This window comes from Tasmannia lanceolata, unplaced genomic scaffold (genome assembly GCF_043159265.1).
Source record: "Tasmannia lanceolata isolate RefF3 unplaced genomic scaffold, GAP_Taslan_0.1 ptg000031l, whole genome shotgun sequence".
Classification (NCBI taxonomy): domain Eukaryota; kingdom Viridiplantae; phylum Streptophyta; class Magnoliopsida; order Canellales; family Winteraceae; genus Tasmannia; species Tasmannia lanceolata.
Genome location: NW_027518708.1, coordinates 1,236,968 through 1,256,593, shown reverse-complemented (window position 1 = coordinate 1,256,593; position 19,626 = coordinate 1,236,968). Strand labels below are relative to the sequence as shown.

Genomic DNA, 19,626 nt, shown 5'->3' with positions numbered 1-19,626 from the left:
TCCAACTGTTATGAATCTCAGTGTTTGAACACCATTATCCGTTGCTCAGATTACATTGAATCCCAAACTAAACAGCCTTGTTTGTGCGTGACCTGTTTGTTTGGGATATTACAATCCTTCATACTATTGTTGGATGCATCTTGTGTTATGTAGGATGCTGAATTCTAGTAGAAGTTCAACAAATCTAAGGGTCTGCATCAATGAGGGCATAGATAGACAAACACTATGGGCATGAGAATTGTTCTGGTAATCAGTTAACTGAGTGTGCTGCTCACCAAATTTCTGGTAACCCCAATTTGGTAGTTACTTTGGAAGTTCACAAGTGATAGTTCTTGACCTTTGAGTTCCAAACAAATCCTTACTACTTTTGTATAAGCACTATTTCCTTTTTTATCAGCCCAACAAGATGGAATTATTATGAATTTGGTAATGAATGTGTGTCCTTTCCTCCTTTCCGTCTTCTTGAACAGCCCTCTCCCCTAGCTGCATCTCGAACAGTACCAGCCTTCTGTCCATCTCTAGCGAAAAAACCCTTCGCCCCCAATCGCTTTGATATTACAAAAGTTGGCATGCTGGAACTCGGCTACCAGAATAAATTTGGGGAAAACAGCCCCTGACATACATTTATTTCTTTTCTTTGTTGCTTCTGAAGCTAGTTGCTGCTGCATGTCTTTCTGTACTCATGAAAGGCTTGTACTTGTTATGGATGAACGAGTATTGATGGCCAAAAAAGTATGTTACTTGTCTGGCAACAGTTTTGGGATACTTTCTTCTATTACATTTCAACCAAATATTTCTTCATATATCTCCCCACTCCCTACATAGACAGAATAAATTTCCCTTCGCTTTTCGATGATGCATTTGTGTGGGGATGTTTTCTTCTTTAGCTGCCCCCACACACATGCGCGCACGCGAAAAAAAAGACATCTCTGCACAAATTCGAAAATAATAGACTTACGGATGCATGATCGGACAATTAGATTCTAATTCACAGATTTCTATTCTGTTATTTCGCTATGTATACTTGAAATTAGTTTTGGCATTGCAAATTTCATCCTATGTTATTCTTTTTCTCAATTAAAATGTTATTCTACTAACCTTATTTCTTGTTCCCTTGAAAGGAATAGTGAAATTTATTTGATATCTTCTGTTTCAGATCACATGCATTTCACATACAAAGGTCATTCACTTGAGCTGATATTTTCTGGTTTAATATTTTCTTTCATAGCATACATCCACAGCACATTCAGACATAATTGCACTATATCCAAGAAAGAGTATTATAAATTGTAGAACTTAGCTGTCTACAAGTGTTCTAGGGCACTCTTGCTGAAAATCACTCGAATCGTTGCAACTCTCAATCTATCTGTATCCGAAAATGACATTTTGGGGTGGGTATTTTCTTGATCTCTTTCTACCATCTCCCATTTTTTTCTTGTTTTTCCTTATGTGCTTATGTAGAAATTTCAGTATTTATAGAACATTGCTTAGTGTCTTTGTTCCCTTTATATTTTTCTTCTGCTTTTATCAATAAAATGGTGTTTATGGTTGATTTTCTTTGATTTTTTATTAGGGGTTGAAATAAAGCCAGGAACACCATATACCCATCGAAATGATGAGACGCGAGTAAGGCTTCACATTGGTCAGGTTTGTTTAAAAAATCCACGAGATTTTTCTTTTGATTTTGGTTTTTTTATATAATTCCTGTGTTGTGTATAAGAGCATCTGTTTCGATGTCGGTCTTTATTTTTTTTGCTTGAGAAAAGTAGTGTTGTTGCAGGCAATACTGGGTTCTGGTCCAAAAACAAAGAATAAGGTTGTTGTCCAGTGTAATATAGGCAACAAGAGTCTTGTTCTAATTTGTGCTTTATTGCCTGATAAATCCGAGTGGTGCCCATTGAATCTCGAATTTGAGGAGGAAGACGATGTCATTTTCTCCGTTCTTGGTCCAAAGAGTGTGCATCTTAGTGGTTACTATCTGAGGCCTCTAATCAATCGTGATGGCGAAGAAACGTATCCTTTTCATAAAAAAATTAATACTTTCATGGTGTTCCCCTTTAATTTCTTTTTCTTTCAATCTTTCCTATGTTTTCTTTCTTAATAGGACTTTCTATGAGATCATTGGACATGATTAATCTATTCAAAGAAGCAGCCAACAACCTTTTTTTTGTTTGTTTCCCAAATCTTGTTTTTGTTACTTCTTTTATGTTTTCCTTTACTGCTATGTTCAAGTGATTCTTATGGGGAAGATATTGTCGAGACCGATACTGATCAGTCCAGTGATTATGATGAATCGGAAGGTGAATATGATGATGATTTCATTGATGATGATGATCTTGAAATGTCCGATGCCTCTCCTAAGCCCAAAAACGAAGGTATCCTTGTTCTCGAGTGGCTTATCTTTTTGAATTAAGAAATGCGAGTATGCTTTTATGTATGTTCAATAGTGCATTAACATGTGCATGCCGATGTATAGAATGGATTAGTCCAAATGTATGCTACTTATGTTAAATTTGTAGTAGTTATGGAATACTAGATGTTTCTTTGTTTGATGAATCGTTGGTATACGATGGAAATTTATACACTTGGTTTTGAGATTTAATGTTCTACGAAATGATGAACATTCTTTCCATTTGTAATGTTACTGGTTCTGATTCTAGCTGAAATTGAGGAGATAGTAGACGATCAAAAATCTGCAAATGGTAATGGTACTCACAGACGTCTTAAGAAGAAGTTTCAAATCAGCGACTCTGATGGTGATGGTGGTTCAGAGAAGCAAATTATCAAGACTTCCAACACTCCAGTTTTGGAAAGCGAAGATGAAGATGATTTTCCTATTTCTTCAATCTTCAAAAAACATGATATTAAAAAATCCAAAGCAAAGGAAAAACTGGATAAGAAGACAGATGAGGAATGCATGACGAAGAAGGCAAAAGATGAGAGCCATCGTGTCACGTGCTTAAAAAGGAAGGTCGATGCAATTGATCAAGATGGTGACTCAACCAGGTGACAATTTCTTTATGAACTAGTTTTTTTCTGAGATATTAGCTGTGAGTATGAATAGTTTAAAGACAAATTTATTACTTTTTGTGTTAAATATTTATCGTATGAATGACTTTTTGGGTCCTTGGAATCATTATTTGGTTAAGGAATCATTTTGTTTTGGTATTGAAACTCTAATTAAATCCTTTATTTGGTTAAATCCATTTTGTTTTGCTATTGAAACTCAAATTTAATGTCTTTTTTAAATAAATCTCTGTTGCGTCTCAGCACATTTTGGCCCATGAGAGGGGACATTTGGATTTTGCATCTAATTGAATTGTGATAATATTATAATCTCTGTCATGAATTATTAGAACCCATTGAGCCCAATGAATTGGTATGTTCCTATTCCACTCATTTTTTGATGATCATGCTATGGATAGATCTTCGAATAATTCATTTGACCCAAGGGAAGCTATAATGTCCGGATGTTCTCTGTAACATTGTGTAGTTTATTGAACTCTTTGCATAATTTTATAATGCTATTTGTATCTTACAAAAAAGAAATGATTGTTTAGTTATTTGATTGCCGAGTGAAGAATATTTACATACGACCAATATGAACCCTAACCTTCATTGGTAACTGCATAATTTCATTTCGACTGAAAGTATTCTAGGAGAAGTTTGAATCCATTGCATTTGGATATTGATTAGTCCCTTTGTTAGTATCACCCAAATATTTGTTTTCCTGTACTTCAAGTCCTCCCGACCCAATAAGTTATTGGATGAAGAAAGGAATGTTTTTCCTTTTCTTTTTGGGAACTGTTCTCAAAGAGTGTGAAGCATTTGTTGTTTCCATTCTGTTCAGGAGTATCAAAGAGATCTGATTATTTGATCTTTTGTTTCAGTTTCAGAGTCTAGGATATTTTAGGAAATGTTTATATGCTGGCAATTGTGTTAACATTTGCTATTGTTGTTCTGGCAATTGTGTTAACATTTGCTATTGTTGTTCTGTGCAGGAGTATCAATGCCGCTGCTGTCATTCAAGATGAGAATAAGAAAATGAATAATAAGAAGCGTAAGACCAATGAGGTTGATGCAAATGCAAACAGTGAGGAACCTGGGAAAATGGAAGAAGTGAAAAAGGAGCCTATTAAGGAGCAGAAAGCTGAAGTGCTGCCATTAAAAGCAATGACATACCCCAATGGGCTTGTAGTTGAGGAACTCTCAACAGACAAACAACACGGCAAAAGGGCTTCTCCTGGAAAAAAGGTAAATCCTATTGATGTTCATTAACTTCCAATGAGTGGAGTGGTGTATTGTAAGTGGTGTTACAGGACGTAGTTACATAGAAGATGACACATGCTTATTCAGTATCGATTGTTACTTTTTTTGCGCTTTGATTTTTTTGATGCCAACTGTTAATTAGTTTATGTTCTATGGATCTGAAAACATAGTTCATATGCACTGCAATCCTATAGTAGTTATTTTCTTTATCATGCTCTCTCAAACAACATAGAAAACATTTATCGTGAAAATCAATTGATCGAACTGACACTTGGTTTCAGGTATCTATCCACTACAGTGGCATGCTAGAGAATGGAGATGTGTTTGATTCAAATATTGGCCAAAGTCCATTTAAGTTCCGCCTAGGTATATTGTCATACTTAACTTAATTTGCATATGCCACAAACTTGATTCGTTCATGTTTTAAACAATCGTATCATTAACCAATAGTTTTTTAATACAGGTAAAGGAAAAGTTATAAAGGGTTTTGATGTTGGTATTGAAGGTAGTTATCTCTTAGCCTAAAATCTTTATTTGATTCCAAGGCCAATTTCATTTTTTCTATAAGTTTTTGGGGTATACTTCTTAATTTCATGTACGTATGTATATCCCTAGGCATGCATGTTGGCGACAAAAGAAGGCTCACTATACCTCCATCAATGGGGTATGTAATCTCGAAAGCCAAATCTTGATGTTGTCTTCTGCCTATACTCTTTAATCCTTTTTTTTTTTTTTTCGTTTTACTTGTCTACTACTATATCCTTCTGGTCTCTCTTGATGCAGTTATGGGTCCAAAGATGTAGGGAAGATACCAGGGAAGTCAACACTTGTATTTGATGTTGAGTTGGTTCATGTTAAGTAAATTGAGTAAGCAATGCCTGCTCTTTTTTTTGCTACTTCTGTGTTGCTATTATGCGGCTTAATTTTGGAGAGTGTAACTAGTCGTCATAGAAAATATTCAGTTCTTTGGAAATAGGTATGGATGTGGAAAGTTTGGGCTGTATGCATCAATTTTATGACTTGACACTTACCATATGTTACAACAGAAATGCAGATCACCATTTTGGTTGACATTTTTAGTGCATAGTAGCAAAATTATATACGTATGGTTAACCATAGCCTTTTAGGCAACATATTGGGCTGTTCTTCATGGGGATGGAAATCTATATTGCTTTGATAATTTTATCTTGAATAAAGCTTTGGATTGGCCACCTGTTTGTATGGTATACCCCACTCAGTGGAGAACCGCAACATTGTAACGATTGTAACTGCTATGTATTGGTGATTTATGTTTAATATGTCGGTAATTAATACTAAATAAATTATATTAGCAACATGAGATTAAAAACTTAGTAATTAAAATGTAATTGAAATTAACAAATTTTTTGTGTCAAAGTTGTGGACGATGGTCAAATTTTATGCCCCACCCATTTCTATGACAAATTTTCTTCAAATTTTTATCTTTTTTTTTAAGATTTTCCAGATTTTTTGATTGGTTAAAGTAGGCTAATTTCTTTTTCGTCAACACATTGTTTGAAATTTCATTCCTCGCTGTTCTTTGAGGACTGTTTGACAATCATGAAAAATTGTTTCGTGGAATATTTCTCTTCGGGATTGTAAGAGAGGAGCTGCAGAGGAGGGAGGGGGGAGAGAATTGAGAAGGCTGAATTCAAGAAAGCATGGAGAGAAATCCTTAATAAAAACAGCATGCTCCCCTCACCCTCCTTCTCTTACAATTGGCCCCTCTATTATTTCATGGAATATTTTTTCATGGCTGCCAAATGCCCTAAATAAGTAAATATCTGTTAAATTTGAAAAATCTTTTTTTTCTCACGCATTTCCTTTTTAGGGGCTGTTTGGATTCGTAGATTTTAGAATCTGGGATTTCTTCAAGATTCTAGATGAGAGACGAGAAGGAGTGGATCAGCCATCTTTTTCTGATTTCTCGCCCTTCTTTCCGTCAGCAAGAGTAGCAGATCATCCATTGTTTCTGGGTTTTAGAAATCTCAGGATGAGGGAAAGATTTTTAAAACCTGGATTTCTTATCTAAAATCCAAGAAACGTTGTCATGACCTGAATGGAATTGCCCAAAATTTTGCAAGCCAATAAGGAAAGGTTCGCTTAAAATCTGCTTCATTCGTAGGGTCAAACTATGACCTTCCAGAATAAATAAATGGGTTCTTGGTTGGTTTGGCCATCCCAATGAACCCTATTTTACACTGTTTTCAAACTAAAACCTGTATTCTAAAATCTGCTTATCCAAACGGCCATTACTTTTCTTAGTATTGCACATCTCTCTCTCGTACGCACACATTTCCCACACTTTTCTAAATATTTCACATCTCTCTCACATAATTCTCTCCTAAAATGCCTTGAATAATCTTTCCTCACATTTACTTAACACCGTCAACAGCTGCAGTGCCCCTTTTCCTTTGAATGAAAAGAGGGCCCTCTTTCTATTCCACACATTTTTTTCTCACTTGCATATTCCATTACATTGAAAAGAGGAGATTCAAACGGCCGAATCTGTGGAAAGGGAATAAGATACTGATTCTTATTCCTTATTCCAGCGAACAGAACGCGTCCAAAGTGTATGGGTAACCGGATGCTTTCTAAAGCTGGTAATAAAGATTGGGCCGGTAATAAAGAAGGGGTAACTAGGGGATGGATTAAACATTTTACATTAAACGGACGTTAATTGCGCATTGATAAGGGGGCGAATTTATCAGCGCCCATCTGAAATAAAAAGAGGTGATACAGCACTCTTCTTCATTCTACCATTTCCTAATTAGCAGCTAGAGGCTATTACATTTCCCAAGAAGTTATAACCAGCCAATCAGGAAAGTGTTTAACAAAGCTAGAATTATTTAAAGCAAGTTTGGTCAAAAGGGTAAAAAAAAAATAGCAGAAATAGTGAAACGGTACCCCCACATTTCAAATTTGTGAAATGGGTCCATTTTACTTTATTGACATGTTTTTTTTACCTAAATACCACTCAGGCTGTTTTGTTTATTTACAGGCTTACAACCCTCGTTTACCTGCATTTTTTACAGCGGAGAGAGAGAGAGAGACGCAAGTCGTCTTCTTCCCGTGGATCGGCTATTTCGTCATTGCCTTCTTCGCTTCCATCTTCGGCCAAAAACATAGGTATGAGTTTCACTCTCTCCTTCATCATTTTTTGACCTAAATATGCTAGGGTTTTGACTATTTTTTAATAAACCCCTTTTAGATATAGGGTTTTCTGAAGAATGTTGAGAATCGGCGTCGGGCTTGTTGAAAACCCAACCATGCACTGTTTTAAAGCCCTTTTACAGTGTTAAAGCCCAAGTATACACCATTTGTAACCCTCAATGGGCTGATAAAACTGTAAAATGGGTTATCATAACTGTAAATGGGCTGATAAAACCATAAAAGTGGTGAGAACCTTTGTTTGGTTAATTAAATTAGGAGTTTCTATGTGTGGCCCATCTTTGAATTTTTGGGTTTTTTATTTATGATGATTGTGGAATTTTTGTTGATATGTTTGTTTTGCTTCTCAACCCTTTGTGGTGTTGATTTTTTCCCCATTTGATAACTTGTTAGGTTTTGGGATTTTTTCTTCTGCACATCAATTTAGAAAAGAGATTGATATGCATGTTGGTAATATTACATGGGTTAGCTAATGTTAGCTAATGTTATAGTTTGATTCCTGTTGAAATCTAGTTTTTGATAGGTGTAATACTGTTTATAAAATTTCTTTTAGCATGGGGCAATATAAAATCTAGTATTGGGTTTGAATGCTTTGCTTATTGCGAGTGTGTAAAATTTAGAAATGATACGTCTGTTAGGGGAAACTATGAGAAAATGAAAAACATTTTAATTCTACTAATGCATTGAAAGAGAAAGGAGTAAACTTTATATTCATTTGAATTGTTTTGTAATGTTCAAAAATAGGATGAGACTATTAAAATAGGTTGGCTTTCATGTTAGTGTCCTTGTTCAGGCTTTAAATAGATGTAACTGTTCTCTTTTTGTATGAGCAATGTTTGTGGTGATATTATTCAAAAAGTGGATGGGAGGGCTGCTATAAGACTTGACATTTATGATGCTAATATCATTGATATCAGCTATAGAATTCGTTGGGCCTTGAGGTGTAAAACTAACTTGTTTGTCTTCGACAATAAAATGTTATTAACAACAAAATTAGCTTTGTAGAAAGGGACAGTGTAGATGGTTATACTTCAAAATTTTGGAATCATTTTCTTTTAGCTTGACTCAAATATTTGATAGCAGTTAAGTTCTCTTTGATTTTTTTATGACTTTATTTTCATTTGGAAAAGGTTGAGGTGATTCAATGTCCAGTTTTGGAAAACTAAGAAGTGTTGATGTGGATCCTATGGATAGTACATCATGGTTTTATTAAGTTTCCTTCTCTTGAAGACTTAATAGGAATAATTTTTTTTAGTCAAATAGCTTAAAAGGAATCCTTTTTTCAATGTCATATCATCATAATTAGAAAAGGAAGCAGGAGAAGCACGGTATCGCCCTAGGGAAATTGCGGTCTACTCTTGACGATATCCCGTTGGAGGAGATGCATATACTCTTACTCCCGTTATATCAAGACTTCCATTGGGTTCTCCTAGCGGTGGACATGGTGAAGAAATCATTCGTAGAATGCAAGTCAGCCAAGGGAGACGAGTTCAAGGAAAGGGCATTACCCACTGTAAGTAGATTACCAACTTCAACGACATTAGAATCATCAACTTCAATGACTTTAGATAACCCCATTTTTAATTGCCAGGTAGAATGCATCAAAGAGTATTTCAAAGGACGGGGTGCCAACATTAATGATTACCCATATGAATAGATGGATTTCTGCCCACAGCAGAACAATTGGTGGGTACAACCTATTTGTTTGAAACTAGTTTTATATGTTAGTTTATTAATTTTGAACTCATTCGAATCACTGCATTTTATTTGACAGCTTTGATTGCGGCGCATTTGTCATAATGGGTATTGAGCATTTCTACAGTGGATCTCCATTGAATTTCGGCCCAGTAGACATTCCCAAGTTTAAGCTTGAACTTTGCGAAAGATTTTTAAGGGGGGAGTTTGGGAGATATGATCTTGAATAGGGTTGTGCAATGATTGGGTTGTGAAATGAATTTTAGTAACAGGTTCATGTTTGACAAAACTTTATGTTTATTTTTAATGCTATGGAGAATTTAACAGGTTTATATTACAGGTTAAGTAATTGGATGTAAGAGGTTGATGTAATAGGTTGATGTAATTGGATGGTTAGGGATGCTTATTGGATGCTTTATTAACAGGTTCGTGGTTGGAAAACAGGTTTATGGTTTGAGTAACAGGTTTATGTAATTGGATGCTTATGTAACCCAATTTGTTGGATCCTAGGGGATGATTATCGGATGCTTTATTAACAGGTCATGGTTTGAGTAACATGTTTATGTAACTGGATGCTTATGTAACCCAATTTGTTGGATGCTTTATTAACAGGTCATGGTTTGAGTAACATGTTTATGTAACTGGATGCTTATGGGGATGGTTTGAGTAACCATGTTACTGGATGCTTTATTAACATGTCATGTTTATGTAACAGGTCATGGTTTGAGTAACCATGTTACTGGATGAGTAACATGGTTTGAGTAACAAGTGTATGGTTTTGATGTACCAGGTTTATGGTAGGCCCCCAAATTTTAGAAAAGGACGATGACAAATTCACTCCCCCTGTAGGATAATTTGCACCTCTTTAACATGAAAAAAAACCATTCAAGTCTGCCATATAATTCATGTCAAAGGGGTGCGAATTATCCACTTTACTGCATGGTAACATATTGTCCCTTCATTGTAAATGGTGTTCATAGACTTCTGAACACCATTTCATGTCAAACCAAGATTTTGTTTGTTGTTTGTAGAGGCCTCAATGCAACTGGATTGCAGTCATGTAATCTCCTGAATTCAGCTTTGCCGTGGATATGTGGCTTTCCTGCATTCAAAGAGAACCATGTTTCAGTAATTTGAACTAGTTTTGAAGTGAAGGATGACTACCTTGTGTGGCTATTTGCACGGTGCAGAAGTTCAGCAGTTTGCTGAATTAGTTGGTAGTGTTTTTCTAGTTCAACAGTTTGCTGAATTAGTTTGCTGAATCAGTCAGCTTCTCATCGATGTCATCCACACTCTCTTGTAATGGTAGTTTTTTTCTAGTTTTGTGCAAGTAGAAGAGATTTGCTGCTGGCCTCCATAACACTCAAATATCTCTATTTCCAGAAGTGACTCTTCTTCATCAACATGTTCAAGAGGAGGAGGAGGTTTTGGGGTTGGTCTGTAGCTCAATGGTTGAGGCTTGTATCTTAACCTTCCAGGTCTGTAGCTCATGGAGAAACTGAATCCAGAGCATATGGATATTGGATGCTGTGAAAGATAATGAGATATATCAATATGGTGTCAGGGGTTCGTACTTATGCCTAGCTGATCCATTTGTTGTATCACCATTTGAAATATCTCTTCAATACATTAAACCTGTTGTTCGGGAGTATCCTTCCTGAGAGACGTCAGGTTAATGATTTTCACAAGAAAACTTGCTCTGATATCAATCCGGTGTAAGGGGTTGGTAGTTATGCTACATACATAACCTCATAATTAATCCCGTGATTAATTAAGTTAATTTTCTAGAAATTTCAGAGTTTAATTTATGTCAGATCAAGATTTGTCCCTAAAAGTCTATAAATATCAGATTCGGTAATTTAGGATTTCCGATAGATTCTGATTCAACAATTTCAGCACACAATCTATTGATATAGGTGTAGAATGAAGAGTTTCCTCTAAAAACATGGTCTACAAAAATAAATCACAGATCTCTGATATTTTAGAACACGCAGAACTATTATCGAAAAGGCAGAGGCTAAAGTGATGAAAACTGGGTAAACAGGGAGTCCTAAGGGAAAGAAATTTTTCCAGGTGTTATAACCCCAGTTTCATCTCTTGGCACCCCATTTTCATATGTGATACCCCCATTTTCCTTGACCTGGTAACCCCTTCCAGGCCCAATAGACATGAACACAAATTTTCCAGGTGTCATAACCCCAATTCATCTCTTGGTCACCCATTTTCATATGTGATACCCCCATTTTCCTTGACCTGGTAACCCCTTCTAGGCCCAACTGACATGAACGAAAAATTTTCAGGTGTCATAACCCCATTTCATCTCTTGGTCACCCCATTTTCATATGTGATACCTCCAATTTCATATGTGATACCCCCATTTTCCTTGACCTGGTAACCCCTTCCAGGTCCAACAGACATGAACCAAAATCTTCCAGGTGTGATAACCCCATTTCATATCTTGGTCACCCCATTTTCATATGTGATACCCCCATTTTCCTTGAGCTGGTAACCCCTTCCAGGCCCAACAAATAAGAATCAAAATTTTTCCAAGTGTGATAACCCCTAGTTTCAAGCACAAACCCTAAGGCTCCATTTGGTTGCCGGAATTTTTTTGATTCTTGGGACTTTTGTGGGACTTACTCAGGAAACCCACGTTTGGTTGGTGGGCCCAAAATAATCCCAGGAACCAAAATAACCCCGCACGAAACCCCAGGAAGGAACCAAAATAATCCCAGGAACCAAAAATAAGCTTCAGAAGATTTTTTTTTCCCAACAGTTCAAGCAACCAAACAAAGCATTTTTTTCCCACCATAGTCTGGTCAACCAAACATGGGATTTTGATTTTACCAGGGTACTTCTAGGACTTTTTTTTCCCACCAATCTCCTTGGATTTTTTTTCTCCCACATAAATCCCAGGAAAAAAAAAACCGGGCAACCAAACAGAGCATCTTGGACAAAAATAAAACTCACCTTTTTCACCTTTGTTTTTGTTCCAGGCGTTAATGGGAATGGGGAAGGTGAAGGGTTGGTAGAAAAAGAAGGGAACACTTTTTTATCCCTTTTTTATGGTTTGACATGTTTTTTGAGGGTGGAAGGGTATTTCGGTCAAAAACCTTGTCAGGAAAAGCAAAATGGAACCCTTTGACAAGTTTGAAATTCAAGGGGTCCATCTCACTATTTTAGATATATTGAGGTACCGTTTGACCAAATTTCCTTATTTAAAAAAAAGGAGTCATGTTATCATTTCAATTGGATCCTAGTTTGTCCCCATCCTATCTAGTAATAACAGCCCTTGGGCGAAATGGTTTAGGCTCAAATACATCAGAGGTCACATCAGAGGTCGAAGTATTTGGAGCCTTCCAATGCCTACAAAACCATCTTGGGCTGCGGGAAGTATTATAAAAGCCAAAGAATTAGCAAAGGACAACATTTGCTAAATCGTTGGTCCTCAAGTAAATATGCAGTCTTGGTATGATCCATGGCTTCCATCTGGTCCCATTTCTGAGCAGATATCCCCTGACTCCTTCGCCAATCTTACTCCTAAAATTGCTTCTATAAACGATGTTAGGGAGCAGGGCTGGTGGGACATGATCCTGAACCAACCTTCCGTATGGGAACTCAAGACCTTCATTGATGCAGGTATTTACTCCTCCTCGGCCTCTAGAATCGTTTGGAAGCCAACACCTAATGGTTCATTCTCCTCAAAAAGTGCTTGGAATTGCAATAGAAGCACAACCCCTCCTGCTCCTTTGCACTCCATAGTTCCCTGGACACATTCCGAAATTCAGTTTAACCACTTGGCAGGCCGTCCAGGACAAACTAAGCACCCGGGATAAACTCCATTACCTTGGACCCACAAGGGATACCACTTGTCCTTTGTGTAACTCTGAACCAGAGACTGTCAACCACCTCTTCTTCTCTTGTGGCTACTCTGCTTAGATCTGGCGATCAATTCTATGGCGAATTTCGAAAAGGAAAAGGCAAAAGAAAAATCTCAAAGAGGAAGAAGAATGGCTTCGAGGAAAATTCAAGTTTAAAGGTCAAGCAGGGTCTCTCGCACGTATACTCTTCACTGCTTCTATATACTTCCTTTGGATTGGAAGAAACACAAGAATCCATGAAGGTAGGAAAAGGCACAAGTGTGATATCCTAATGACTATTCTAAATGTGGCTCGTGATCGGATCCTATTCCTACACTGTGGACATCAAAAAATTTGTCCATGCAAAATTAGAAATTTGTCAACAGCAAATTTCACATAAATTAACTAAAACAAAAATTCAAGACAAATTACAAAAGAAATTTGTAATTAATAAAAAAATGTGGTACAACTTTCTTAAGTCCTCTAATTAACAATCAAAGTGTTGAATACAAAGTTGAATTTGGTGAAGACGAGGGCTTTTGCAGCGTAATTCTCGTTCTTCGGTATTTGAAGGTGTGTGGGCTTCACTCCGAACTTCGCACTTTATCGGTTGTGAAGGGGTGCGGATTTACTCCAACGAAGGGCCTTGTTTGGTGGCTTGATCTTCTTGGAAATGTTCTTCAAGTACTTGATTGTCTTTGTTGAGGGAGAGCTTTTCTCCTCTTAAATTAGCTTTCTCTTTGGATCCTTCTCCTTTTTCTTCTTGCTTTGCTTTTTTCTTTGTTTTCTCTCTTTGATTACCTTTTTTGCTATCTCTTAGAAATGAGAGGAAAAATCCTTTATCTACTCATTCCTCAAGCAATAACCACTCCTAACCACTTTGCATAGTGGTGTAAGTGGTTGTGGGTCCCACTACCTCCTTTTTGGTTTAGTGGTGGTGAATTGTACTTGAATTGGTGGCCCCTTGGGCTGCCTCTTAGTGGGCCTCCCGTTTGGGCCTAAGCGGGACCATTTACATTTTGACCCCTGTTTAGGGGTGTAGGGCCCATTTATGAAAATAAGGCAATTTTGCACGGACAAATTTTTTGATGTCCAAATTTATGAGGTACCTTATCTCTGATACAGATTTATGAAAAGACCACTTATCTCTGATACAAATTTAGCTCTATCAATTTGTGTTGGAGGAGTTCATCGAGCATTCCCGAGACTTCAGAATCTAGGAAAGGGTACTGGTTTTGCCCCAGCTCCATAAGGCTCATCTTGGCCTTTCCCTTGTCTTAAGTCGGAGCAGGTTCAACTTTCTCCTTCTTCTTGCCAATCTTGATCAGATTAGTGGTAGTACTCATAACCTCCTTTGTTTTTGAGGTATTTACTTCTTTCTTTGTTTCTTTTTTTTCTTTGTCTTGGCGAGGTGCTGATTTTACCTCCAACATATTGCCCCCCTCCCCCAACTTCCTTGAGATGTTTTCAAGTCGAGGAAGTAGTCTCAGGCTTCAATGGTATTTTGACCACCTCGGTGACAACCTTTAATGAGAGGACCTTTAGATGCTCAACCCGAACTTCGTGAACTTCGGTGAGTTGAGGATAAAAAACACAGAGTTCGTCCTTGGCCTATCCGAGCTTCTTGGGGTTCTCGGAGTGATTTGGGCAAGGTTTAACACTTAGTGAATTCTTGAAGTCTTTTTGGCGGGAATTTGAGCCGTCACCTCCCGTTATTAAAAGAAAGACGCGCCTTTTTGGGAAATGTTAACAACATTACTTCGGATGGAACAACTTCATGCCATTTGTTGAGAAAATCCGTCGGGCAAATCAATCTGATCATGCACAAATTAAACGGAAAAGAAAAATAAAACAAACAAACCACAAGATGAACACCGAGATTTTACATGGTTCGGCCAAGCCTACTCCACGGGCGAGAAACACGATCTTCTACTATGAGAAAAACAAAATACAAGGATTACAATGGATTAATCTCAAACCCACAAACCCGCAACCCTTTTCTTGCTCTCTCAAACCCAAGACCGTACCCAAGATAACCCGAGAGAAATCCACGAGAGAAAACCCAAGAAAAAACCCCAAGAGAAAGCTCCAAAGGAACCCAAGAAAAACCCACTTTCTTCTTCTCCTTCTCTCCCTCTTTCTCTCTCTTTCTTTCTCTCTCTCTCTCTTGTTTTTACCGCACAAAGAGAAATCACCCTCTTTACTTTTTATACATAGGTTTTATAGAAAACCTAAAATAGACACTTTCCAAATTGCCTTTGCCTTCCCACCCAAGTAACCCACAGTGGATGGGAAATAAGGCAACTTTCCCAACAATCTCCACGTTACCTTATTTCCTAGCCACCTGGTGATTTTTCGTTGAGGTCGCCACCGGTCTGCTATTACTGCAAACCACCATTGGCCTTCCAAAGTACCGGCTACACACCCTTGAATCACATTGGTTCTGACTTCTCCTAATTCGATCAACACGGCCAATGCACATGTGTAGCTGCCAACTTGTTGACTCACCCAGTCAACCTTGGAGAGGGATCTCGATCCATCCTCCCCAACGCAGGTATTGTCATCCTCTCACCCTTGTCTGCAACTTGGAAACCCATCTCTGCACCAACTGCGAAAGAGACCCTACGCGTGCACGCGCTACCACTCTGTTTCCAACTAGCCATCGAGATCTTAGGAACACTAGTCATCATGTCCCCGAGCAGACAATATAATCCGCCACACTTCTCTCCTTTCAATAGAACCATACAGCCGCGTGTTATTTTCATGGCTCCATCTGCAGCTGAAAACCTGCAACTCCTGGAGTCCAACCGGCCAAGAGACACTAGATTCCTTCGCATCTTTGGGACATACGCCACACTACCCAAAGTACGAACCACTCCATCAAATATTTTGATCTTCACCGTCCCAACTCCTGTGACATCACAAGTAGACCCGTCACCCAAGGACACTACACCTGCCCTTGTCTCTTGGAACGTATCAAAATATTCCCTCCTGAAGCATACATGAACAGAGCATCATGAATCTAAAATCCACTCATCATGAGAAGAAGTGTGATTATCTGTAGAGACTGTGAGAACGTCTCTAAATTCTTTGCTCTATTCATCCGTTACCGCCACCACAGTATTCGTAGCACCATTGTCAGCCCGGTCAGCTCGCTTTGGACAATTCCGCTTAATGCGGCCATATTCCTTGCAGCAGTAACATTGCACGCCCTTTCCACCGACCCTGGATCTTGACCTACCTTTTCCAGATCCCCTGTCAGACGACCTTCATCTTTGATTCCCACCATGAACAACTAACCCATGCTCTTCATTTTCACCAAGAACAGGTTTCTCCCGCATCTCATTCGATAAGAGCGACGCTGTGACTTCCTCTAACTTTATTGTATCCTTACCATACAAAAAAGTTGTCACCAGGTTGTGATACGAATGAGGAAGAGAAGTAAGAAGCAAAAGGGCCTTGTCTTCTTCCTTCAATTTTTTGTCAACCTTGTCGAGCTAATCCACAAGCACGTTGAACACCATAATGTGTTCCAGAAGATCTCCGCCTTCGTGCATCTTCAACCCATACAATTGGCACTTCAGATACAACCGGTTGGCCATGCTTTTTGACATGTAAAGCTTTTCCAACTTCTCCCATAATTTAGGCACATCTTCTTCTTCCATAACGTTATACATAACACTATCTGCCAGACATAGTCGAATCATGCTAACCGCGTTCGACTCTATGTCTTCCCATTCGGCACCCATCATCTTCTGTGGCTTCCCATCCTTTCCCTTTAAAGCCTTAGCTAAGCCCTGTTGAACTAGGATGTCCTTCACCCTCATCTGTCATAGGGCGAAACTGCCCTTTCTGTCAAATCTGTCGATGTTGAACTGAGTAAAACTTGATTTTACCGCCATCTTAAATTACTCCGCTCTTCAAGCGTAGCGCTCCACCTCGAACGAGAATCTTTCTAGTCCCAAAGATCACTCTAACTACGATCCAACCACAACACCCACGATCACTCCACCCGGCCTTGACGATCGCTCCACCTAAGCTCTGGTACCACTTGTTGAGAAAATCTGTCGGGCAAATCAATCCAATCGTGCACAAATTAAATGGAAAAGAAAAATAAATCAAACAAGCCAAGAGATGAACACAAAGATTTTACGTGGTTCGGCCAAGCCTACTCCACGGGCGAGAAACACGATCTTCCACTATGAGAAAAACAATATACAAGGATTACAATGGATTAATTTCAAACCCATAGACCCGCAACCCTTTCCTTGCTCTCTCAAACCCAAGAGTAACCCGAGAGAAACCCACAAGAGAAAACCCCAAGACAAAGCTCCAAAGGAACCCAAGAAAAACCCACTTTCTTCTTCTCCTTCTCTCTCTCTTTCTCTCTCTTCTCTCTTTTCTCTCTCTTGTTTTTACCGCACAAAGAGAAATCACCCTCTTTACTTTTTATACATAGGTTTTCTAAAAAATCTAACAAAGACACTTTCCAAATTGCCTTTGCCTTCCCACCCAAGTAACCCACGGTGGGTGGGAAATAAGGCAACTTTCCCAACACCATTAATGCCACCTGTAACGGCTTGATTATATGTGCCATTTATGGGGCAAACCATAAACCACCATGTGGAGGGGGTCCCATCTCCCGAAGCAACGAGACCGCTCCCCCGTGCGGACAGACTTCTCTTATAAAAAGGGTTTCATTGTGATGCAGGAGCATCCATTTGCTCATCAGCCTTGACATTGCTCTACTAGTGTAGTTGTTGTTGTCCTTTGTGTTACTTGTGTTAGGTTGCATTTTACATGTCCGTTTGTGTCTTTGCTCCTTAGGATGGGTATTTTGGTTATTTTTCTAGTACTTGTGACATTTTAGGCATTTTGCATTACAGAGGGTTGTATTAGTCTTTTTACGTACTTGCCTATAAAAGGCCATTTCCCACCATTTGTAGCTAGACCTTCATTTGAATTAGAATTGGAAAAAAGAAAATTTTCTCTAGATCTTGGATTTAGTGAGTTTTGGAGGGAATTTCCTCTTCCTTGTTAGAAGAAGGATTTTGCCACATCTATCTTTGGATTTTGAGAGATTACAGGCTGAATTTTCAATTTTCTTCTCAAATCCTAGCATTTTCTTCCTTGTTTTCAAGGATTTCTATCAAGATTCATCAATTCGGCGTCCCATCGCTAAATCTACATCAAGTTTTTTCAAAAAAATTCAAAAAGAAGCAAGATCGGCCATAATTCAAGTGAATTCGCTGCATCAAAGTGGTACCAGAGCTAGATCGTAGAAATTTCTTAATTTCTACCTTCCTAGTGCCAAAATCTACAAAGATCTAAAGCAATTTCACGAAGAACAACATAGGATTCGTAGAACTGTCTTGAAAATTTCTGCTACAACTAATTGTGAAAACGTCCCGATCTAGTTTGCATGGTTTTAAATTTGGGTTTCGGGTAAAATTTCGGACTTATCCAAAACCAAAATTTCAGCAGAAATTCTGAAATTTCGAGCAAAATTTGGTATTAACGCATGAAATCCCTAAATTTTTGGGCTGAAATTTCGCCCAAAATTTCAGTAATTTCGATCGAAATTCTTTGATGTTATAAAAAATTATTATTTTATTATAAATTTCGATGGAATGCTTGAAATTTTTGAAATTTCGAACAAAATTTGGTAAAATTTGAAAATTTTTGTCTCGGTCTTCACTGAAATCCGACGGATTTCTATTGAAATTTAAAACCATGTAATCAAAGAGTTGTAAGTTTCGACTGAATTTTCATTAGTTTCTACTCGATCTGTGTGTGCTATGTTGGTGGAATTCGTTGGCTTATGGAGATTTAAGATCAAAAGTAGTGCCAAGCGTCGTCAAACATTTGTAGGATTGTCCTACAAGGCTTCATTGTATCTTGGAGGCAATTCACGGATCCCTGTTGCACACTACTGGTGGTGGCGAATATTATCTTAAGGAAAGCGATTACGCACCTTGAAGCATCACATCTTTTGATCTTAAATCTCCATCAGCAATAAATCCCACCAACAATCTTAAGACAATATTCCATGGAGATCTTCAAGGCATGTTTTCAAGAAGACAAGATGATGAATTGGATACAATGGTATGAATCATTTTCGTTGGATTTGATTACATAAGGTACGCCTTTATTTTCAGATTATAAATCATGTTGATTTGATCAAATTAAGCATAGGGAATTATGTTTAATTCTATATGCTTTGTGATATCTTCATATTTACCTTAAAAGAATGGAATCCACCATATTGGAATCACTTTCACAATTGTTTGTGTTTCAAGGAGGTTTAATTCTCTTGAAAATTTTACTTTATGTCAATATTTAGAGAAAAGTAGAGTTTAAAACTCTTAATTCTAAGGTGGTTCAGTCTCTTAAGAAAATTGACTTGAATGTCAATAATTAGAGAAAGTAAAGTATAAACTCTTATCATCGGATACACGGTCAATTGGTGAAGAAGTAAAAAAGGGCATAACTATCACTTTCTTATTTAGAATAAGATTCTTGTAAAAGGGAAATTGATGTGAAGATATATGTAATGCATATGAGAATGTTCACTTTCAAATTTGACATGTCATTTAGGACATAATTGATAAAA

At 37.8% G+C, this 19,626-nt stretch overlaps 1 protein-coding gene and 1 long non-coding RNA gene across 2 annotated transcripts; both read left to right on the top strand.

Moving 5' to 3' along the window:
• Positions 1 to 1,216: 1,216 nt before the first annotated feature.
• LOC143859542 (peptidyl-prolyl cis-trans isomerase FKBP53-like) lies at positions 1,217 to 5,371 on the top strand. The gene is made up of 10 exons (XM_077370221.1): positions 1,217 to 1,391; positions 1,574 to 1,647; positions 1,781 to 2,013; positions 2,233 to 2,375; positions 2,661 to 3,006; positions 4,002 to 4,254; positions 4,551 to 4,635; positions 4,733 to 4,774; positions 4,885 to 4,933; positions 5,053 to 5,371. The coding sequence occupies exons 1-10, from the start codon at positions 1,379 to 1,381 to the stop codon at positions 5,129 to 5,131; spliced, it is 1,317 nt and encodes a 438-aa protein (XP_077226336.1). The 5' UTR covers positions 1,217 to 1,378; the 3' UTR covers positions 5,132 to 5,371.
• Positions 5,372 to 8,767: 3,396 nt separating this feature from the next.
• LOC143859531 (uncharacterized) lies at positions 8,768 to 9,657 on the top strand. The gene is made up of 3 exons (XR_013239276.1): positions 8,768 to 8,971; positions 9,050 to 9,144; positions 9,233 to 9,657. It is a non-coding gene; the product is annotated as an uncharacterized LOC143859531 (long non-coding RNA).
• Positions 9,658 to 19,626: the final 9,969 nt, after the last annotated feature.

Excerpts from the sequence above, each read along its gene's own strand:
- LOC143859542 (XM_077370221.1), top strand. Across the intron at positions 4,255-4,550 it reads GGGCTTCTCCTGGAAAAAAG|GTATCTATCCACTACAGTGG; the intron begins GTAAATCCTATT and ends ACTTGGTTTCAG. Across the intron at positions 4,775-4,884 it reads TTTTGATGTTGGTATTGAAG|GCATGCATGTTGGCGACAAA; the intron begins GTAGTTATCTCT and ends GTATATCCCTAG.